This window comes from Oncorhynchus mykiss, chromosome 13, assembly GCF_013265735.2.
Source record: "Oncorhynchus mykiss isolate Arlee chromosome 13, USDA_OmykA_1.1, whole genome shotgun sequence".
In the NCBI taxonomy this organism is placed as follows: Eukaryota; Metazoa; Chordata; class Actinopteri; order Salmoniformes; family Salmonidae; genus Oncorhynchus; species Oncorhynchus mykiss.
In genome coordinates, this window is record NC_048577.1 from 52,275,086 (window position 1) to 52,299,503 (window position 24,418).

The 24,418-nt window shown below is 46.7% G+C and overlaps 1 protein-coding gene across 1 annotated transcript in view; it reads right to left on the bottom strand.

Moving 5' to 3' along the window:
• Window positions 1–24,418, bottom strand: part of LOC110485216 (calcium channel, voltage-dependent, P/Q type, alpha 1A subunit, a) — a 175,937-nt gene that overhangs the window by 119,446 nt on the left and 32,073 nt on the right. The window contains exon 3 of the mRNA XM_036939765.1: window positions 16,038–16,177. Within this exon, the coding sequence (XP_036795660.1) occupies window positions 16,038–16,177 (140 nt within the window). The remainder of the gene's footprint in view (window positions 1–16,037; window positions 16,178–24,418) is intronic.

Here is a 24,418-nt window from a genome sequence, read left to right on the forward strand (position 1 = left end):
AAGGGGGCTGAATAATTTTGCACGCCCAATTTTTCAGTTTTTGATTTGTTAAAAAAGTTTGAAATATCCAATAAATGTCGTTCCACTTCATGATTGTGTCCCACTTGTTGTTGATTCTTCACAAAAAAATACAGTTTTATATCTTTATGTTTGAAGCCTGAAATGTGGCAAAAGGTCGCAAAGTTCAAGGGGGCCGAATACTTTCGCAAGGCACTGTATATAGATATATAAATACATAAGTTCTGCTTTTCTGATGTATATTTTAGATTCCGTCTCTCACAGTTGAAGTGTACCTATGATAAAAGTTACAAACCTCTACATGCTTTGTAAGTAGGAAAACCTACAAAATCGGCAGTGTATCAAATACTTGTTCTCCCCACTGTATATGTAATATGACATTTGAAATGTATTTATTCTTCTGGAACTTTTGTTTATTTATTATCTAATTCACTTGCTCTGGCATTGTAAACATATGTTTCCCATGCCAATATAGCCCCTTGAATTGAATTGAATTGAGAAAGAGAGCAAGACAGATTTATTTATTTATATTTATTTATTTTAGATAGAGAGAGAGAGAGAGAGAGAGAGAGAGAGGGCGAGAGAGAGAGGGAGAGAGAGAGAAGAGAGAGAGGGAGAGAGCGAGAGGGAGAGAGAGAGAGAGGGAGAGAGAGAGAGAGAGAGAGAGAGAGAGAGAGAGAGAGAAAGAGATAGAGAGAGAGAGAGAAAGAAAGAAAGAGAGAAAGAGAGAGAGAGAGAGAGGGAGAGAGAGAGAAAGAGAGAGAGAGAGAGAGAATGAGAGAGAGAAAGAGATAGAGAAAGAGAGAGAGAGAGGGAGAGAAGGAGAGAGGGAGAGATAGAGAGAGAGAGAGAGGGAGAGAGAGAGAGAGACGGAGAGAGAGAGAGAGAGAGAGAGAGAGAGACGGAGAGACGGAGAGAGAGAGAGAGCGAGAGAGATAGAGAGATAGAGAGAGTGTGAGAGAGAGAGAGAGATAGCACAGGCTGTATGATTGAGAGTGGTTGACTGGCTCATTTGTTACCCATCTTTATTCCTCCTATTTATAAACTCTGTCTGAGAGCCATGGCCACTGCCAACTCATCAGGACTCTATCTGTACCTCACTATACACACACACACACAAACATTTATGCACGCATGCACAGACACAGACACATGCACACACACAAACATGTACACACACACCCACACACCCACACACAAAACAGAAAGATGTGTGTGTGTGTGTGTGTGTGTGTTTCTGTGAAGGAGTGTGTGTGTTGGTGAGGAGGAGTGTTTGTGCGCGAAGGAGAGGATGTTCTCTCACGTTGTCTGACTTCCAGTTATCTCTCTGACTGACTGGGAATCATCAACGTTTTCCAATAGTCCTTCTGCTAAGAGCTGCATGGCACAGTTTAACTGGCTGATCCTGTTGCACCAGTGCATTCGACTCTTGGTGGAATGCATTGCTTGACTGCCGTGATATGCACAATGTCGTTTGCGAACTGCAGTTCCCCAAATGATTCATTCTCGAGTTCAAGTTTGTTTTGAGCAGCTTTGTAGTTTTGGTTCTACGAAGCTGGGTCCATCATAACATTCAATAATCAATTAATTGCATTAATTCTTGCACCATGTAATATATTATCAGTTTGAAACAATGCCTGCAGCATGATCAGCTGTTTGTCTCTGGAGCTCCTGGGCGGGGTGCATCAATCCTGCTGTAGGACTCATTGCATTGCAGCCAACAGGTCAAACAAACAACTAAAACAAACAAGTCACTCAGAAAAATGAAACATGACTCTAAAAAGGGTCATTCAAAAATAATGAATAATTCGCAAACTGCACATCACTACTCATTAGGTGTCTCTCCCCTCCACATGGACCACTACAACACAGGAGAGTCTCAGGGGCCCACCGTTAGTCTGACAGCACACCTAAACACTAGGGAATGATGATGTGTCAGTGTAATACAATCTGAATGACACATCGTTGAAAGCCTTCCCACCGAGGCCTGGTGGGGTATCTGGTTGAGGAACAACAGTGAGTCCACATGGCCCAGTTTAGGAATCTCTGTGCTTAACGACTAACACACACTTTTAGCTTAATAGCTTCACCAGAGAGGCTGGTGTGACTGACTATGTTCTGGAGTTAGCTATCTGCGCTGGGAACGCAGGTAAATCCTATGGGAGTTAGCTATCTGCGCTGGGAACGCAGGTAAATCCTATTGGAGTTAGTTATCTGCGCTGGGAACGCAGGTAAATCCTATTGGAGTTAGCTATCTGCGATAGGAACGCAGGTAAATACTATTGGAGTTAGCTATCTGCGCTAGGAACGCAGGTAAATCCTATTGGAGTTAGCTATCTGCGCTAGGAACGCAGGTAAATCCTATGGGAGTTAGCTATCTGCTCCCGAGTGGCGCAACGGTCTAAGGCACTGCATCTCAGTGCTAGAGGCATCACTACAGACCCTGGTTTGATTCCAGGCTGTATCACAACCGGCCGTGATTGGGAATCCCATAGGGCGGTGCACAATTGGCCCAGCGTCGTCCGTGTTAGGGTTTGGCCGGGGTAGGCCGTCATTGTAAATACGAATTTGTTCTTAACTGACTTGCCTAGGTGAATTAAGGTTAAATAATATAAAATATATTCTAAAGTTAGCTATCTGTGCTAGGAATACAGGTAAATACTATGGAAGTTAGTTATCTGTGCTAGGAACACAGGTAAATCCTATGGGAGTTACCTATCTGTGCTAGAAACACAGGTAAATACTATGGGAGTTACTATCTGTGCTAGAAACACAGGTAAATACTATGGAAGTTAGCTATCTGTGCTAGGAATACAGGTAAATACTATGGAAGTTAGTTATCTGTGCTAGGAACACAGGTACATCCTATGGGAGTTAGCTATCTGTGCTAGGAACACAGGTAAATACTATGGGAGTTACTATCTGTGCTACAAGGCAAGTACTTGCTATGGGATTTCAATTCTATATAACTATATTTATCCCCTCAAGGGCAATTAAGCTATCTTCCTGTGCTAGATACGTAGAGGGATGCTATGGGAGTTATAAATCGCTAGCCCTGATGACAGCCAGGGATACAGAGACCGTCCTACCAGAAGAGGAGGTAAAGGGAAGTGAGAATGAGGGAAGGAGACAGGGAAGGAAGGACGAGGTGCTGGTTTGACAGCCTGGAAGGTCCTGCGCTGAAGGTGGGATATTGGGGTTAAAGTGAGGGATTCACACTGACAAAGCAGGTGTGTGTGTGGAGGGAGAAAAGGTGTGTGTGTGTGTGTCTGTGCGTGTGTCTGCGCGTGTGTATATAGGGGATAGTATTAACAGTGCTGACAGGAGAGACATCTACTGGGAGTTACTTGCCAATCTGCCTCACAGGAAACTGTCAAGAGTGTATATGTGTGGGTGTGCATGTGTGTGCAAGAAGAAGACAATGATGATGATGATGATGAACAAGATGAAGATGGCAGTCTTGCACCAACAGCTCCTCAACCCCACCAGGTCTGTCCACCTTTACAGCATTTATCATCAAAGCAACAAGGCTCATTCACACTGTTTCCACGGTTACTGGGGCCCTTCTCATTCATAACTGTTTCCATGGCAACAGGGACCTTGGCTCCTTGCTAGAATCTTTGCATCACCGTGGTAACCGGGCCAAGGGGAGCTTGATTGATATGTTTTTTCTTTTCTTCTAATATCCTCAGTTGTAGAGTGAAACACACACATGCATGTAATTAATACACATACAAGCTAGCACATACACCCAAAGCACACACACCACCACAAGCATGCACACACACGTACACATTTATAAGCTGCGCGTACATACACTTTCAGCTTGGAACCATTTGAGTGCAAATACATTTATATGCACGAATGCACACTAGTATTTAGGTCACACAAACTAGCTACCTATGAAAATCCTCAGTTTCTACCCTGATGAACACACACGCATGAAAACACACACACACACACACACATACATACAGTTGAAGTCGGAAGTTTACATACACTAGGTTGGAGTCATTAAAACTCATTGTTCAACCACTCCAGGGAATATGATAGGCTCAAATAAAATAAAATTCTGATCTTTCTTATACTGTATGTCACATCATCTGACAGATACACGCAACAGGTCAGAGGTTAGCATAACGTCAAGGCTTTAAGCAAGTCTGTCTGAGAAGTAAATGTAAATGAATCTGGCTTGTAGAGGCACAATTTCGCACACACAGTATGAGGAAAGAGTGGCCAGCTAATCTTGAGTTTGACATTCTGGAACCAAGGCTTGAGCCATTAAAATATAATTTAGAGAGAGGTTCAACCCAGGCAAGACTTTACCTGAGACAATTACCCTTTTTTAACCAAAAGAGCTCTTCAATGTTTTCCGCACTGTTCTACCGTGGGCAGCTCCTCTCTGTTCTCCACACTGTTCTACAATGGACATCTCCTCACAGTTCTCCACACTGTTCTACCGTGGGCAGCCCCTCACAGTTCTCCACACTGTTCTACAATGGACAGCTCCTCACAGTTCTCCACACTGTTCTACAATGGGCAGCTCCTCACAGTTCTCCACACTGTTCTACAGTGGGCAGCTCCTCACAGTTCTCCACACTGTTCTACAATGGGCAGCTCCTCACAGTTCTCCACGCTGTTCTACAATGGGCAGCTCCTCACAGTTCTCCACACAGTTCTACAATGGACAGCTCCTCACTGTTCTCCACACTGTTCTTCAATGGACAGCTCCTCACTGTTCTACACACTGTTCTACAATGGACAGCTCCTCACTGTTCTACAATGGACAGCTCCTCACTGTTCTACACACTGTTCTACAATGGACAGCTCCTCACTGTTCTACAATGGACAGCTCCTCACTGTTCTACACACTGTTCTACAATGGACAGCTCCTCACTGTTCTACAATGGACAGCTCCTCACTGTTCTCCACACTGTTCTACAATGGACAGCTCCTCACTGTTCTACAATGGACAGCTCCACACTGTTCTACAATGGACAGCTCCTCACAGTTATCCACACTGTTCTACAATAGGCAGCTCCTCACAGTTCTCCACACTGTTCTACAATGGACAGCTCCTCACTGTTCTACAATGGACAGCTCCTCACTGTTCTCCACACTGTTCTACAATGGACAGCTCCTCACTGTTCTACAATGGACAGTTCCTCACTGTTCTCCACACTGTTCTACAATGGACAGCTCCTCACTGTTCTACAATGGACAGTTCCTCACTGTTCTCCACACTGTTCTACAATGGACAGCTCCTCACTGTTCTACACATTGTTCTACAATGGACAGCTCCTCACTGTTCTACAATGGACAGCTCCACACTGTTCTACAATGGACAGCTCCTCACTGTTCTCCACACTGTTCTACAATGGACAGCTCCTCACTGTTCTACAATGGACAGTTCCTCACTGTTCTCCACACTGTTCTACAATGGACAGCTCCTCACTGTTCTACAATGGACAGCTCCTCACTGTTCTCCACACTGTTCTACAATGGACAGCTCCTCACTGTTCTACAATGGACAGTTCCTCACTGTTCTCCACACTGTTCTACAATGGACAGCTCCTCACTGTTCTACAATGGACAGCTCCACACTGTTCTACAATGGACAGCTCCTCTCTGTTCTCCACACTGTTCTACAATGGACAGCTCCTCTCTGTTCTCCTCACTGTTCTACAATGGACAGCTCCTCTCTGTTCTCCACACTGTTCTACAATGGACAGCTCCTCACAGTCCTCCACACTGTTCTACAATGGACAGCTCCTCACTGTTCTCCACACTGTTCTACAATGGACAGCTCCACACTGTTCTCCACACTGTTCTACAATGGACAGTTCTCCCCTGTTCTCCACACTGTTCTACAATGGACAGCTCCTCACTGTTCTCCACACTGTTCTACAATGGACAGCTCCTCACTGTTCACCACACTGTTCTACAATGGACAGTTCCCCCCTGTTCTCCACACTGTTCTACAATGGACAGCTCCTCACTGTTCTCCACACTGTTCTACAACGGACAGCTCCTCACTGTTCTCCACACTGTTCTACAATGGACAGCTCCACACTGTTCTACAATGGACAGCTCCTCTCTGTTCTCCACACTTTTCTACAATGGACAGCTCCTCTCTGTTCTCCTCACTGTTCTACAATGGACAGCTCCTCTCTGTTCTCCACACTGTTCTACAATGGACAGCTCCTCACAGTTCTCCTCACTGTTCTACAATGGACAGCTCCTCTCTGTTCTCCACACTGTTCTACAATGGACAGCTCCACACTGTTCTACAATGGACAGCTCCTCACTGTTCTCCACACTGTTCTACACTGGACAGCTCCTCACTGTTCTACAATGGGCAGCTCCTCACTGTTCTCCACACTGTTCTACAATGGACAGCTCCTCACTGTTCTCCACACTGTTCTACAATGGACAGCTCCTCACTGTTCTCCACACTGTTCAACAATGGACAGCTCCTCACTGTTCTCCACACTGTTCTACAATGGACAGCTCCTCACAGTTCTCCACACTGTTCTACAATGGACAGCTCCTCACTGTTCTCCACACTGTTCTACAATGGACAGCTCCTCACTGTTCTCCACACTGTTCTACAATGGGCAGCTCCTCACAGTTCTCCACACTGTTCTACAATGGACAGTTGCTCACTGTTCTACAATGGACAGCTCCTCACAGTTCTCCACACTGTTCTACAATGGACAGCTCCTCACTGTTCTCCACACTGTTCTACAATGGACAGCTCCTCACTGTTCTCCACACTGTTCTACAATGGACAGCTCCTCACTGTTCTACAATGGACAGCTCCACACTGTTCTACAATGAACAGCTCCTCTCTGTTCTCCACACTGTTCTACAATGGACAGCTCCTCTCTGTTCTCCACACTGTTCTACAATGGACAGCTCCTCACTGTTCTCCACACTGTTCTACAATGGACAGCGCCTCACTGTTCTACAATGGACAGCTCCACACTGTTCTACAATGAACAGCTCCTCTCTGTTCTCCACACTGTTCTACAATGGACAGCTCCTCTCTGTTCTCCACACTGTTCTACAATGGACAGCTCCTCACTGTTCTCCACACTGTTCTACAATGGACAGCTCCTCACTGTTCTACAATGGACAGCTCCTCACTGTTCTCCACACTGTTCTACAATGGACAGCTCCTCTCTGTTCTCCACACTGTTCTACAATGGACAGCTCCTCACTGTTCTCCACACTGTTCTACAATGGACAGCTCCTCACTGTTCTACAATGGACAGCTCCTCACTGTTCTACAATGGACAGCTCCTCACTGTTCTCCACACTGTTCTACAATGGACAGCTCCTCACTGTTCTACAATGGACAGCTCCTCACTGTTCTACAATGGACAGCTCCTCACTGTCCTACTACGGATAGAACTCAATGGCCGTGTCCAAAATCTAACTTGCATACAAAACCTACATGTTGTGTACATATCATGCTACATACTATTTAGAACGTATTGTTTAGTAAAAACAAATGCAGTGAGCAACAAATATCAACGTACTAGGTCATCCATCCTTAGAATGTGTCATCTAATGCTCAATTACGTTGATTTGTTCAGTTTGTACAGCAAGGCATCTTATGTGATTATCACCTGTTGTCAATCACACTGGGTCTGGAAAGCCCAGTCTCTTCCTCAGTAGTGTGCATCCAATTCTACTAGATGAAAAGCCTAAATCAGTATTACATCCTGGCATTTAAAGCATACTACAGTTCTGAAATTTCACATATAAAACGTTCTATTCTAATCAAGTACAAGTATTCAAACATGGCCACTACCATAGACCACGGTTACATGGCCTTATCCACAGATCTAGGACCAGATACACTCACAATTCTTATGGGGATGAGAAAATATATGACCCTATCATATTCTCTCCATCCTTCCTTCCTTCCTTCCTTCCTTCCTTCCTTCCTTCCTTCCTTCCTTCCTTCCTTCCTTCCTTCCTTCCTTCCTTCCTTCCTTCCTTCCTTCACAGTCATATACTGCATGTGTATTAAGTGTGTTGTTTGGCAATGTGCCTCAGTATATATGCTGAGAAGAAGACGGTTTATAGGTGTGTGAAGGAAAAGTGAGCATGTGTTTGAAGTGTAAATGTGTATTGTGTGTGCATGTATGCATCCCCTGGTCATTGTAGTATCAAAGTGTCAGGGCAGAGGTGGGTAGAAAGGGCAGTAGCTTTTCATCTTCAAAGAGCTACACTTCTAAAAGAAAAATCGCCATTCAAAAGGAGCTAACCATAGAGAACACAGCTGGGAGCAGTGTATGTGTGTGTGACATCTGTGTATAAGTGCGAAGTGTGTGTGTGTGTGTGTGTGTGTGTGTGTGCGTGTGTGTGTGTGTGTGTGTGTGTGTGTGTGTGTGTGTGTGTGTGTATGCGTGTGAGAAAAAATTAATGAAAGAGAGAGAGACAAAAAGAGAGAAAGAGAGAAAGAGAGAATGAGATAGAAAGACTTATAGACACAGAGAGACAGAGAAAAAGGTTGAGATAGAGAGAAAGAGACACAAAGAGAGAGAGAGAGAGAGAGAGAGAGAAGAGAGGTAGAGAGAGAGCAAGAGGAAGAGTGGAAACTGACATTGTCCAACACTATCACATAGGTGGGAATGGGATTCTCATTTAGCTCTTGACCCTGCTGCTCAAATAAAATATCTCTTAGATTGGCAATAAATCTTAGAAGGTGCTGGGTGTTATATGGCCCGAGTGTAACATGGTGATGTAGAACACCATGGTTGCTGATTGCAGCACAGATTGTAACATTGCCACCTCATTGACCAGGGACTTCAACAATGGCCCGCTGTCCAATCATGTTTCTATTTTTTGGTGTATTGTTTACTGACTGCTTGAGAGTGTATATCATTTTGATCACTTTGTTTATGATTTGAGAGCAGTGCTTGATTTTTGAACACAGATAAAACTGTTTTGAGGCGAATGTTTCATTTTGTGAGAGGAGTCAGAGGTTATGTAAATAGTGTTTGAATATGAGATGTAGTGTTTAATGTTTTCAGGAAATGGAGCAAGATTTCAGAAATTGTGTTTTAGCAATTGAGAAAAACTGTAGTGGATTCGGCTATTTCAGCACCACCCGTTGCTGACAGGTGTATAAAATTGAGCACACAACCATGCTATCTCCATAGACAAACATTGGCAGTGGAACGGCTTTGCTGAAGAACTCATTGACTTTCAACGTGGCACCGTCATAGGATGCCACCTTTCCAACAAGTCAGTTCATAACATTTCTGACCTGCTAGAGCTACCCCGGTCAACTGTAAGTGCTGTTATTGTGAAGTGGAAACGTCTAGGAGCAACAATGGCTCAGCCACGAAGTGGTAGGCCACACAAGCTCACAGAACGGGACCGCCGAGTGCTGAAAGGCGTAGAGCATAAAAATAATCTTTCTTTGGTTGCAAACACTCACTACCGAGTTTCAAACTGCCTCTAGAAACAACGTCAGCAGAAGAACTGTTACAGTGGCTTGCAAAAGTTTTCACCCCCCTTGGCATTTTTCCTATTTTATTGCCTTACAACCTGGAATTAATATAGATTTGGGGGTTTGTATCATTTGATTTACACAACATTCCTACCACTTTGAAGATGCAAAATATGTTTTATTGTGAAACAAATAAAAAAACGTAAAACTTGAGCGTGCGTAACTATTCACCTTTTGCAGCAATTACAGCTGCAAGTCTCTTGGGGTATGTCTCTATAAGCTTGGCACATCTAGCCACTGGGTTTTTGCCCCTTCTTCAAGGCAAAACTTCTCCAGATCCTTCAAGTTGGATGGGTTCCGCTGGTGTACAGCAATATTTAAGTCATACCACAGATTCTCAACTGGATTGAGGTCTGGGCTTTGACTAGGCCATTCCAAGACATTTAAATGTTTCCCCTTAAACCACTCCCTTGTTGCTTTAGCAGTATGCTTAGACTCATTGTCCTGCTGGAAGGTGAACCTCGGTCCCAGTCTCAAATCTCTGGAAGACTGAAACAGGTTTCCCTCAAGAATTTCCCTGTATTTAGTGCCATCCATCATTCCTTCAATTCTGACCAGTTTCCCAGTCCCTGCCGATGAAAAACATCCCCATAGCATGATGCTGCCACCACCATGCTTCACTATTCTCGGGGTAATGATAGGTGTTGGGTTTGAGCCAGACATTTTCCTTGATGGCAAAAAAAAACAATTTTAGTCTCATCTGACCAGAGTACCTTCTTCCATATGTTTGGGGAGTCTCCCACATGCCTTTTGGCGAACACCAAATGTGTTTTCTTATTTTTTTCTTTAAGCAATGGCTCTTTCTGGCCACTCTTCTGTAAAGCCCAGCTCTGTGGAGTGTACGGCTTAAAGTGGTCCTATGGAGAGATACTCCAATCTCCGCTATGGAGCTTTGCAGCTCCTTCAGGGTTATCTTTGGTCTCTTTGTTGCCTCTCCGATTAATGCCCTCCTTGCTTTGTCTGTAAGTTTGGGTGGACGGCCCTCTCTTGGCAGGTTTGTTGTGGTGCCATATTCTTTTGATTTTTTAATAATGGATTTAATGGTGATCTGTGGGTTCAAAGTTTCTGAACTTTTTTATAACCCAACCCTGATCTGTACTTCTCCACAACTTTGTCCCTGACCTGTTTGGAGAGCTCCTTGGTCTTCATTGTGCCGCTTGCTTGGTGGTGTCCCTTGCTAGCGGTGTTGCAGACTCTGGGGCCTTTCAGAACAGGTGTATATATACTGAGATCATGTGACCGATCATGTGACAGATCATGTGACAGATCATGTGACACTTAGATTGCACACATGTGGTCTTTATTTAACTAATTATGTGACTTCTGAAGGTGATTGGTTGCACCAGATCTTATTTAGGGGTTTCATAGCAAAGGGGATGAATACATACTGGATGCACGCACCACTTTTCAGTTTATAATTCTTTTACATTTTTTGAAACAAGTTATTTTTTTAATTTGACTATTTTGTGTATGTCCATTACATGTAATCCAAATAAAATACATTTAAATTACAGGTTGTAATGCAACAAAATATGAAAAACGCCAAGGGGGATGAATACTTTTGCAAGGCACTGTAGTTGGGAGCTTCATGAAATGGGTTTCCATGGGCGAGCAGCCACACACAAGCCTAAGATCATCAAGTGAAATGCTAAGCGTTGCCTGGAGTGGTGTAAAGCTTGCAACCATTGGACTCTGGAGCACTGAAAATGCATTCTCTGGAGTGATGAATCACGCTTCACCATCTGGCAGTCCGACGGACAAATCTGGGTTTGGCGGATGCCAGGAGAACACTACCTACTCCAATGCATAGTGCAAAGTGTAAAGTTTGGTGGAAGACGAATAATGGTCTGAGGCTGTTTTTCATGGTTTGGCTAGGCCCCTTGGATCCAGTGAAGGGAAATTTTTAACGCTACAGCATACAATGACATTTTAGGCAATTCTGTGCTTCCAACTTTGTGGCAACAGTTTGGGGAAGGCCCTTTCCTGTGTCAGCATGACAATGCCCCTGTGCACAAAGCGAGGTACATACAGAAATTGTTTTTCGAGATCGGTGTGGAAGAACTTGACTGGCCTGCACAGAGCCCTGACCTCAACCCCATCAAACACCTTTGGGATGAATTGGAACGCCGACTGCGATCCAGGCCTAATCACCCAACATCAGTGCCTGACCTCACTAATGCTCTTGTAGCTAAATGGAAGCATGTCCCCGCAGCAATGTTCCAGCATCTAGTTGACAGCCTTCCCAGAAGAGTGGAGGCTGTTATAGCAGCAAAGGGGGACTAACTCCATATTAATGCCCATGATTTTGGAATGAGACGTTCAACGTATCTGCCTTCCCCTTTTGGTATTCCCTTCTCTCTCCTCCCTCAACTATTGTACAAACCTCCATCTCTCTTTATAAGTATATTGCTTCTACAGTTACACCCCTCCTTTCCCCTCTCTCTCTCTCTCTCTTTCTCTGTGTGTGTCTCTCTCTCTGTGTCTCTCTCTCTCTGTGTCTCTCTCTCCTCTGTATCTCTGTCTCTCTCTCTGTGTGTCTCTCTCTCTCTCTTTTTCTCTGTGTGTGTCTCTCTCTCTGTGTCTCTCTCTCTCTGTGTCTCTCTCTCCTCTGTATCTCTGTCTCTCTCTGTGTGTGTCTCTCTCTCTCTCTGTGTGTGTCTCTCTCTCTGTGTCTGTCTCTCTCTCTGTCTCTCTCTCTCTCTCTCTCTCTCTCTGTCTCTCTCTGTCTCTCTCGGTCTCTCTCTCTGTCTCTCTCTCTCTTTTTCCCAGCGAGGCCTGAGGGATCTGAGAGACGCACATAGGATCACAGGCAAGTCACTTAAGGACAAATTCTTATTTACAATGATGGCCGAGGAACAGTGGGTGAACCACTAGGCTACCTGCCTCTAACCACCTCTAACCAACCTATCCCTCTCCTCTTCTCTTACTGACTAACTCATTTCCACAACCCCCCCCCCCCCCCCTCTCTCTCTCTCTCTCTCTCTCTCTCTCTCTCTCTCCCCCCCTTTCTCTCTCTCTCTCTCTCTCTCTCTCTCTCTCTCTCTCTCTCTGTCTCTCTCTCTCTCTCTCTCTCTCTCTCTCTCTCTCTCTCAGACTTAAGTATGTTAGGACAGAGCAGGTTTCATAGTCTGGCCTATTAACTCATAGAGACAGACTGTCAGTTTGAGTACAACTCACTAGCTCCTCAATGACTAACTAACTATACAGTACTGTAACACACACTGAGAGAGAGAGAGAGAGAGAGACAGAGAGAAACACAGCCAAGGACCCTTTAGTATTAACAAATACACACACACAAACACACCTATACACAGAACACCTACACATGCCTACACACTAAAACCTATTGAACCTATGTATTGATACTATATTCAAATGAGATATCTCTCTGTCACACACAACTCTGTCTATATGTTACTGTAAAGAAAGAGTACACAGGGAAGTAAGGAATGAGGAAGGAAGCTAGAAAAAAGACTGGGAATGACAGGGACGCAATAATGGATGCAGAGAGGGGAGAGAGATGGAAATAAATGAACAGATGAATAGGGAGAGAAAGAGACAAAATAGATAGAGAATTACAATGATACAGGAGCAGAGGGATAGAGAGATGGAGAGAATGACAGAGGCATAGCAAAACAGGTAAAGAGGAGTAAAAGAGGGAGAGAGGAACAGGGGAAAAGAGGATGAGAGACTGTCAGGCACACAGAGCACTCAGACATTAGCTGGAGGACATGTCGGGAGAGAGAGAGAGAGAAAGATGAAGAAGTCATAGGAATGAATGGAGGAGAGAGGCGCGCATGTCTCCTGTGTCCTCTCCTCTCTTCATTCTCTCCATACATTGTTTTCTCCATTTCCTTTTTCCTCATGAATTCCCCCTCTCCCCCCTTTCTCTCTCCCACTCCCCCTCCTAACCTCTCTCTTGTTTTCTCTCTCTCCCCCTCCCCTCTCATCCCTCCTCCCACTCTCATCCTCCCTGCCCTCTCTCTCCCCCTCCCCTCTCATCCCTCCTCCCACTCTCATCCTCCCTGCCCTCTCTCTCCCCCTCCCCTCTCATCCCTCCTCTCACTCTCATCCTCCCTGCCCTCTCTCTCCCCCTCCCCTCTCATCCCTCCTCCCACTCTCATCCTCCCTGCCCTCTCTCTCCCCCTCCCCTCTCATCCCTCCTCCCACTCTCATCCTCCCTGCCCTCTCTCTCCCCCTCCCCTCTCATCCCTCCTCTCACTCTCATCCTCCCTGCCCTCTCTCTCCCCCTCCCCTCTCATCCCTCCTTTCACTCTCATCCTCCCTGCCCTCGCTCCCCCCTCCCCTCTCATCCCTCCTCTCACTCTCATCCTCCCTGCCCTCTCTTTGCCCCTCCCCTCTCATCCCTCCTCTCACTCTCATCCTCCCTGCCCTCTCTCTCCCCCTTCCTCTCATCCCTCCTCCCACTCTCATCCTCCCTGCCCTCTCTCTCAGCGTTGATGTGACATTTGTTCTCTCCCCATCCCCTCTCATCCCTCCTCCCACTCTCACTACCTCCCTGCCCTCTCTCTCAGTGTTGATGTGATATTTGTTCTCTCCCCCTCCCCTTTCATCCCTCCTCCCACTCTCATCCTCCCTGCCCTCTCTCTCCCTCCCCTCTCATCCCTCCTCCCACTCTCATCCTCCCTGCCCTCTCTCTCAGTGTTGATGTGACATTTGTTCTCTCCCCCTCCCCTCTCATCCCTCCTCCCACTCTCATCCTCCCTGCCCTCTCTCTCCCCCTCCCCTCTCATCCCTCCTCCCTCTCTCATCCTCCCTGCCCTCTCTCTCCCCCTCCCCTCTCATCCTTCCTCCCATTCTCATCCTCCCTGCCCTCTCTCTCCCCCTCCCCTCTCATCCCTCCTCCCATTCTCATCCTCCCTGCCCTCTCTCCCCCTCCCCTCTCATCCCTCCTCCCTCTCTCATCCTCCAAGGCCTCTCTCATCCTCCCTGCCCTCTCTCATCCTCCCTGCCCTCTCATCCTCCCTGCCCTCTCTCATCCTCCCTGCCCTCTCTCATCCTCCCTGTCCTCTCTCTCCCACTCCTCTCTCATCCTCCCTGCCCTCTCTCATCCTCCCTGCCCTCATCCTCCCTGCCCTCTCTCATCCTCCCTGCCCACTCTCTCCCTGTCCACTCTCATCCTTCCTCCCTCTCTCATCCTCCCTGCCCTTTCTCTCCCCCTCCCCTCTCATCCCTCCTCCCTCTCGCATCCTCCCTGTCCTCTCTCATCCTCCATGCCCTCTCTCATCCTCCCTGCCCTCTCATCCTCCCTGCTCTCTCTCATCCTCCCTGCCCTCTCTCATCCTCCCTGCCCGCTCTCATCCTCCCTGCCCACTCTCATCTTCCCTGCCCTCTCTCATCCTCCCTGCCCTCTCTCTCCCCCTTCCATCTAATCCCTCCTCCCTCTCTCATCCTCCCTGCCCTCTCTCATCCTCCCTGCCCTCTCTCATCCTCCCTGCCCACTCTCCCCCGCCACTCTCATCCTCCCTGCCCTATCTCATCCTCCCTAACCACTCTCATCCTCCCTGCCCTCTCTCATCCTCACTGCCCTCTCTCATCCTCCCTGCCCTCTCTCATCCTCCCTGCCCTCTCTCTCCCCCTCCCCTCTCATCCCTCCTCCCTCTCTCATCCTCCCTGCCCTCTCTTATCCTCCCTGCCCACTCTCATCCTCCCTGCCCTCTCTCATCCTCCCTGCCCTTTCTCATCCTCCAAGCCCTCTCTCATCCTCCCTGCCCTCTCTCTCCCCCTCCCCTCTCATTCCTCCTCCCTCTCTCATCCTCCCTGCCCTCTCTCTCCCCCTCCCCTCTAATCCTCCCTGCCCTCTCTCATCCTCCCTGCCATCTCTCATCCTCCCTGCCCTCTCTCTCAGTGTTGATGTGACATTTGTTCTCTCCCCTGGCTGCCTCTCCCTGCAGTTCTGCTGTGATCCTGTATCTGTCTGAGTACACTCACTAAGGTGGGAGAGCAGACACACACACACACACACACACACACTTATACACACACACGGCACACACACACACACATTTGTTTTTACATTTTAGTCACTTATCAGACGCTCTTATCCAGAGCGACTTACAGTAGTGAGTGCATTGATTTTCATACTTTTTAAAACATTTGCATGTATACACGCATACACATTGGCACGTAGGCACACATGGACACATGCACACACACGAGCACTAGAATGCACACATACATACATACATACATACATACATATATCACACATATGACTCCCCTCTCTTTCTAGCATGATCACATGATCTGTTTGTCGGTGTGAAGGTCTGTGTTTCCAACGTGGTTCCCAGCAGCTTCTTGTTTCAGTGGATGTGTGTGTAGCGTGTTTGGGTGCATGCGTGCGGGCGTACTGTGTCTACTGGCTACTGTGTATACACTGGTGTGCACTCATGTTTGAGTTTATCTTTGCATATGTGTGGGAGTGGGTGGGTGTGTGTGTGTGTGTGTGTGTGTGTTTCTCAACACTCACCCTGTGCATACTACTACGAAGTCCATGGCATTCCATCCGTTCCTTATGTAGGAGTTCTTATGGAAGGCAAATCCTAGAGCCAGGATCTTAATGCCTGACTCAAAACAGAAGATCCCTATGAAGTAGGGCTCAGTGTCATCCTAAAGGAGAGAGGGGGGGGGGGGGGTAATAGAAGAGGGCTCAGTGCAAAGATTTTACAGGGTTCAACTTAAAGGGACAATCTGCAGTTTAAACCATGTTTTTGTATAATATTGTTTTGGGTTCCAATGGGGATGTACCAACTGCAGATTGCCCCTTTAAAAACACAATGTATGACATAATCCAAGATGTCAGACAGTGTGAAGTAAGGCTCTATGGTGCTGAGAGGACAGAGAGATGTTAGACAGTGTGAAGTAAGGCTCTATGGTGCTGAGAGGACAGATATATGTCAGACAGTGTGAAGTAAGGCTCTATGGTGCTGAGAGGACAGAGAGATGTCAGACAGTGTGAAGTAAGGCTCTATGGTGCTGAGAGGACAGAGAGATGTTAGACAGTGTGAAGTAAGGCTCTATGGTGCTGAGAGGACAGATAGATGTTAGACAGTGTGAAGTAAGGCTCTATGGTGCTGAGAGGACAGAGAGATGTTAGACAGTGTGAAGTAAGGCTCTATGGTGCTGAGAAGACAGATAGATGTTAGACAGTGTGAAGTAAGGCTCTATGGTGCTGAGAGGACAGAGAGATGTTAGACAGTGTGAAGTAAGGCTCTATGGTGCTGAGAGGACAGATTGATGTTAGACAGTGTGAAGTAAGGCTCTATGGTGCTGAGAGGACAGATAGATGTTAGACAGTGTGAAGTAAGGCTCTATGGTGCTGAGAGGACAGAGAGATGTTAGATAGTGTGAAGTAAGGCTCTATGGTGCTGAGAGGACAGAGAGATGTCAGACAGTGTGAAGTAAGGCTCTATGGTGCTGAGAGGACAGAGAGATGTTAGACAGTGTGAAGTAAGGCTCTATGGTGCTGAGAGGACAGAGAGATGTTAGACAGTGTGAAGTAAGGCTCTATGGTGCTGAGAGGACAGAGAGATGTTAGACAGTGTGAAGTAAGGCTCTATGGTGCTGAGAGGACAGAGAGATGTTAGACAGTGTGAAGTAAGGCTCTATGGTGCTGAGATGACAGATAGATGTTAGACAGTGTGAAGTAAGGCTCTATGGTGCTGAGAGGACAGATAGATGTCAGACAGTGTGAAGTAAGGCTCTATGGTGCTGAGAGGACAGAGAGATGTTAGACAGTGTGAAGTAAGGCTCTATGGTGCTGAGAGGACAGAGAGATGTCAGACAGTGTGAAGTAAGGCTCTATGGTGCTGAGAGGACAGACAGATGTCAGACAGTGTGAAGTAAGGCTCTATGGTGCTGAGAGGACAGAGAGATGTCAGACAGTGAGAAGTAAGGCTCTATGGTCCTGAGAGGACAGAGATATGTTAGGCAGTGTGAAGTAAGGCTCTATAGTGCTGAGAGGACAGAGAGATGTTAGACAGTGTGAAGTAAGGCTCTATGGTGCTGAGAGGACAGAGAGATGTCAGACAGTGTGAAGTAAGGCTCTATGGTGCTGAGAGGACAGAGAGATGTTAGACAGTGTGAAGTAAGGCTCTATGGTGCTGAGAGGACAGAGAGATGTTAGACAGTGTGAAGTAAGGCTCTATGGTGCTGAGAGGACAGAGAGATGTTAGACAGTGTGAAGTAAGGCTCTATGGTGCTGAGATGACAGATAGATGTTAGACAGTGTGAAGTAAGGCTCTATGGTGCTGAGAGGACAGATAGATGTCAGACAGTGTGAAGTAAGGCTCTATGGTGCTGAGAGGACAGAGAGATGTTAGACAGTGTGAAGTAAGGCTCTATGGTGCTGAGAGGACAGAGAGATGTTAGACAGTGTGAAGTAAGGCTCTATGGTGCTGAGAGGACAGAGAGATGTCAGACAGTGTGAAGTAAGGCTCTATGGTGCTGAGAGGACAGAGAGATGTCAGACAGTGAGAAGTAAGGCTCTATGGTCCTGAGAGGACAGAGATATGTTAGGCAGTGTGAAGTAAGGCTCTATAGTGCTGAGAGGACAGAGAGATGTTAGACAGTGTGAAGTAAGGCTCTATGGTGCTGAGAGGACAGAGAGATGTCAGACAGTGTGAAGTAAGGCTCTATGGTGCTGAGAGGACAGATAGATGTTAGACAGTGTGAAGTAAGGCTCTATGGTGCTGAGAGGACAGAGATGTTAGACAGTGTGAAGTAAGGCTCTAGGGTGCTGAGAGGACAGAGAGATGTTAGACAGTGTTAAGTAAGGCTCTATGGTGCTGAGAGGACAGATAGATGTCAGACAGTGTAAAGTAAGGCTCTATGGTGCTGAGAGGACAGATAGATGTTAGACAGTGTGAAGTAAGGCTCTATGGTGCTGAGAGGACAGAGAGATGTTAGACATTGTGAAGTAAGGCTATATGGTGCTGAGAGGACAGAGAGATGTTAGACAGTGTGAAGTAAGGCTCTATGGTGCTGAGAGGACAGATAGATGTTAGGCAGTGTGAAGTAAGGCTCTATGGTGCTGAGAGGACAGAGAGATGTTAGACAGTGTGAAGTAAGGCTCTATGGTGCTGAGAGGACAGATAGATGTCAGACAGTGTGAAGTAAGGCTCTATGGTGCTGAGAGGACAGAGAGATGTCAGACAGTGTGAAGTAAGGCTCTATGGTGCTGAGAGGACAGATAGATGTTAGACAGTGTGAAGTAAGGCTCTATGGTGCTGAGAGGACAGAGAGATGTGAGACAGTGTGAAGTAAGGCTCTATGGTGCTGAGAGGACAGAGAGATGTCAGACAGTGTGAAGTAAGGCTCTATGGTGCTGAGAGGACAGAGAGATGTCAGACAGTGTGAAGTAAGGCTCTATGGTGCTGAGAGGACAGAGATATGTCAGACAGTGTGAAGTAAGGCTCTATGGTGCTGAGAGGACAGAGAGATGTCAGACAGTGTGAAGTAAGGCTCTATGGTGCTGAGAGGACAGATAGATGTCAGACAGTGTGAAGTAAGGCTCTATGGTGCTGAGAGGACAGATAGATGTCAGACAGTGTGAAGTAAGGCTCTATGGTGCTGAGAGGACAGAGAGATGTTAGACAGTGTGAAGTAAGGCTCTATGGTGCTGAGAGGACAGAGATATGTTAGACAGTGTGAAGTAAGGCTCTATGGTGCTGAGAGGACAGAGAGATGTCAGACAGTGTGAAGTAAGGCTCTATGGTGCTGAGAGGACAGAGAGATGTCAGACAGTGTGAAGTAAGGCTCTATGGTGCTGAGAGGACAGAGAGATGTTAGACAGTGTGAAGTAAGGCTCTATGGTGCTGAGAGGACAGAGAGATGTCAGACAGTGTGAAGTAAGGCTCTATGGTCCTGAGAGGACAGAGATATGTTAGGCAGTGTGAAGTAAGGCTCTATGGTGCTGAGAGGACAGAGAGATGTTAGACAGTGTGAAGTAAGGCTCTATGGTGCTGAGAGGACAGATAGATGTCAGACAGTGTGAAGTAAGGCTCTATGGTGCTGAGAGGACAGATAGATGTCAGACAGTGTGAAGTAAGGCTCTATGGTGCTGAGAGGACAGAGAGATGTCAGACAGTGTGAAGTAAGGCTCTATGGTGCTGAGAGGACAGAGAGATGTTAGACAGTGTGAAGTAAGGCTCTATGGTGCTGAGAGGACAGAGAGATGTTAGACAGTGTGAAGTAAGGCTCTATGGTGCTGAGAGGACAGATAGATGTTAGACAGTGTGAAGTAAGGCTCTATGGTGCTGAGAGGACAGAGAGATGTCAGACAGTGTGAAGTAAGGCTCTATGGTGCTGAGAGGACAGAGAGATGTCAGACAGTGTGAAGTAAGGCTCTATGGTGCTGAGAGGACAGAGAGATGTCAGACAGTGTGAAGTAAGGCTCTATGGTGCTGAGAGGACAGAGAGATGTCAGACAGTGTGAAGTAAGGCTCTATGGTGCTGAGAGGACAGATAGATGTCAGACAGTGTGAAGTAAGGCTCTATGGTGCTGAGAGGACAGATAGATGTTAGACAGTGTGAAGTAAGGCTCTATGGTGCTGAGAGGACAGAGAGATGTTAGACAGTGTGAAGTAAGGCTCTATGGTGCTGAGATGACAGATAGATGTTAGACAGTGTGAAGTAAGGCTCTATGGTGCTGAGAGGACAGATAGATGTCAGACAGTGTGAAGTAAGGCTCTATGGTGCTGAGAGGACAGAGAGATGTTAGACAGTGTGAAGTAAGGCTCTATGGTGCTGAGAGGACAGATAGATGTTAGACAGTGTGAAGTAAGGCTCTATGGTGCTGAGAGGACAGAGAGATGTCAGACAGTGTGAAGTAAGGCTCTATGGTGCTGAGAGGACAGAGAGATGTCAGACAGTGTGAAGTAAGGCTCTATGGTGCTGAGAGGACAGAGAGATGTCAGACAGTGTGAAGTAAGGCTCTATGGTGCTGAGAGGACAGAGAGATGTCAGACAGTGTGAAGTAAGGCTCTATGGTGCTGAGAGGACAGATAGATGTCAGACAGTGTGAAGTAAGGCTCTATGGTGCTGAGAGGACAGATATATGTTAGACAGTGTGAAGTAAGGCTCTATGGTGCTGAGAGGACAGAGAGATGTTAGACAGTGTGAAGTAAGGCTCTATGGTGCTGAGAGGACAGAGAGATGTTAGACAGTGTGAAGTAAGGCTCTATGGTGCTGAGATGACAAATAGATGTTAGACAGTGTGAAGTAAGGCTCTATGGTGCTGAGAGGACAGAGAGATGTCAGACAGTGTGAAGTAAGGCTCTATGGTCCTGAGAGGACAGAGATATGTTAGGCAGTGTGAAGTAAGGCTCTATGGTGCTGAGAGGACAGAGAGATGTTAGACAGTGTGAAGTAAGGCTCTATGGTGCTGAGAGGACAGAGAGATGTTAGACAGTGTGAAGTAAGGCTCTATGGTGCTGAGAGGACAGATAGATGTCAGACAGTGTGAAGTAAGGCTCTATGGTGCTGAGAGGACAGAGAGATGTTAGACAGTGTGAAGTAAGGCTCTATGGTGCTGAGAGGACAGATAGATGTTAGACAGTGTGAAGTAAGGCTCTATGGTGCTGAGAGGACAGAGAGATGTCAGACAGTGTGAAGTAAGGCTCTATGGTGCTGAGAGGACAGATAGATGTTAGACAGTGTGAAGTAAGGCTCTATGGTGCTGAGAGGACAGAGAGATGTCAGACAGTGTGAAGTAAGGCTCTATGGTCCTGAGAGGAAAGAGATATGTTAGGCAGTGTGAAGTAAGGCTCTATGGTGCTGAGAGGACAGAGAGATGTTAGACAGTGTGAAGTAAGGCTCTATGGTGCTGAGAGGACAGAGAGATGTCAGACAGTGTGAAGTAAGGCTCTATGGTGCTGAGAGGACAGATAGATGTTAGACAGTGTGAAGTAAGGCTCTATGGTGCTGAGAGGACAGAGATGTTAGACAGTGTGAAGTAAGGCTCTAGGGTGCTGAGAGGACAGAGAGATGTTAGACAGTGTGAAGTAAGGCCCTATGGTGCTGAGAGGACAGATAGATGTCAGACAGTGTAAAGTAAGGCTCTATGGTGCTGAGAGGACAGATAGATGTTAGACAGTGTGAAGTAAGGCTCTATGGTGCTTAGAGGACAGAGATATGTTAGACATTGTGAAGTAAGGCTCTATGGTGCTGAGAGGACAGAGAGATGTTAGACAGTGTGAAGTAAGGCTCTATGGTGCTGAGAGGACAGATAGATGTCAGACAGTGTGAAGTAAGGCTCTATGGTGCTGAGAGGACAGAGAGATGTCAGACAGTGTGAAGTAAGGCTCTATGGTGCTGAGAGGACAGAGAGATGTCAGACAGTGTGAAGTAAGGCTCTATGGTGCTGAGAGGACAGAGAGATGTTAGACAGTGTGAAGTAAGGCTCTATGGTGCTGAGAGGACAGAGAGATGTTAGACAGTGTGAAGTAAGGCTCTATGGTGCTGAGAGGACAGATAGATGTTAGACAGTGTGAAGTAAGGCTCTATGGTGCTGAGAGGACAGAGAGATGTTAGACAGTGTGAAGTAAGGCTCTATGGTGCTGAGAGGACAGAGAGATGTCAGACAGTGTGAAGTAAGGCTCTATGGTGCTGAGAGGACAGAGAGATGTTAGACAGTGTGAAGTAAGGCTTTATGGTGCTGAGAGGACAGAGAGATGTTAGACAGTGTGAAGTAAGGCTCTATGGTGCTGAGAGGACAGAGAGATGTTAGACAGTGTGAAGTAAGGCTCTATGGTGCTGAGAGGACAGAGAGATGTTAGACAGTGTGAAGTAAGGCTCTATGGTGCTGAGATGACAGATAGATGTTAGACAGTGTGAAGTAAGGCTCTATGGTGCTGAGAGGACAGAGAGATGTCAGACAGTGTGAAGTAAGGCTCTATGGTGCTGAGAGGACAGAGAGATGTTAGACAGTGTGAAGTAAGGCTCTATGGTGCTGAGAGGACAGAGAGATGTCAGACAGTGTGAAGTAAGGCTCTATGGTGCTGAGAGGACAGAGAGATGTCAGACAGTGTGAAGTAAGGCTCTATGGTCCTGAGAGGACAGAGATATGTTAGGCAGTGTGAAGCAAGACTCTATAGTGCTGAGAGGACAGAGAGATGTTAGACAGTGTGAAGTAAGGCTCTATGGTGCTGAGAGGACAGAGAGATGTCAGACAGTGTGAAGTAAGGCTCTATGGTGCTGAGAGGACAGATAGATGTTAGACAGTGTGAAGTAAGGCTCTATGGTGCTGAGAGGACAGAGATGTTAGACAGTGTGAAGTAAGGCTCTAGGGTGCTGAGAGGACAGAGAGATGTTAGACAGTGTGAAGTAAGGCTCTATGGTGCTTAGAGGAGAGAGATATGTTAGACATTGTGAAGTAAGGCTCTATGGTGCTGAGAGGACAGAGAGATGTTAGACAGTGTGAAGTAAGGCTCTATGGTGCTGAGAGGACAGATAGATGTCAGACAGTGTGAAGTAAGGCTCTATGGTGCTGAGAGGACAGAGAGATGTCAGACAGTGTGAAGTAAGGCTCTATGGTGCTGAGAGGACAGAGAGATGTCAGACAGTGTGAAGTAAGGCTCTATGGTGCTGAGAGGACAGAGAGATGTTAGACAGTGTGAAGTAAGGCTCTATGGTGCTGAGAGGACAGAGAGATGTTAGACAGTGTGAAGTAAGGCTCTATGGTGCTGAGAGGACAGATAGATGTTAGACAGTGTGAAGTAAGGCTCTATGGTGCTGAGAGGACAGAGAGATGTTAGACAGTGTGAAGTAAGGCTCTATGGTGCTGAGAGGACAGAGAGATGTCAGACAGTGTGAAGTAAGGCTCTATGGTGCTGAGAGGACAGAGAGATGTTAGACAGTGTGAAGTAAGGCTTTATGGTGCTGAGAGGACAGAGAGATGTTAGACAGTGTGAAGTAAGGCTCTATGGTGCTGAGAGGACAGAGAGATGTTAGACAGTGTGAAGTAAGGCTCTATGGTGCTGAGAGGACAGAGAGATGTTAGACAGTGTGAAGTAAGGCTCTATGGTGCTGAGATGACAGATAGATGTTAGACAGTGTGAAGTAAGGCTCTATGGTGCTGAGAGGACAGAGAGATGTCAGACAGTGTGAAGTAAGGCTCTATGGTGCTGAGAGGACAGAGAGATGTTAGACAGTGTGAAGTAAGGCTCTATGGTGCTGAGAGGACAGAGAGATGTCAGACAGTGTGAAGTAAGGCTCTATGGTGCTGAGAGGACAGAGAGATGTCAGACAGTGTGAAGTAAGGCTCTATGGTCCTGAGAGGACAGAGATATGTTAGGCAGTGTGAAGCAAGACTCTATAGTGCTGAGAGGACAGAGAGATGTTAGACAGTGTGAAGTAAGGCTCTATGGTGCTGAGAGGACAGAGAGATGTCAGACAGTGTGAAGTAAGGCTCTATGGTGCTGAGAGGACAGATAGATGTTAGACAGTGTGAAGTAAGGCTCTATGATGCTGAGAGGACAGAGATGTTAGACAGTGTGAAGTAAGGCTCTAGGGTGCTGAGAGGACAGAGAGATGTTAGACAGTGTGAAGTAAGGCTCTATGGTGCTGAGAGGACAGATAGATGTCAGACAGTGTAAAGTAAGGCTCTATGGTGCTGAGAGGACAGATAGATGTTAGACAGTGTGAAGTAAGGCTCTATGGTGCTGAGAGGACAGAGAGATGTTAGACATTGTGAAGTAAGGCTCTATGGTGCTGAGAGGACAGAGAGATGTTAGACAGTGTGAAGTAAGGCTCTATGGTGCTGAGAGGACAGATAGATGTCAGACAGTGTGAAGTAAGGCTCTATGGTGCTGAGAGGACAGATAGATGTCAGACAGTGTGAAGTAAGGCTCT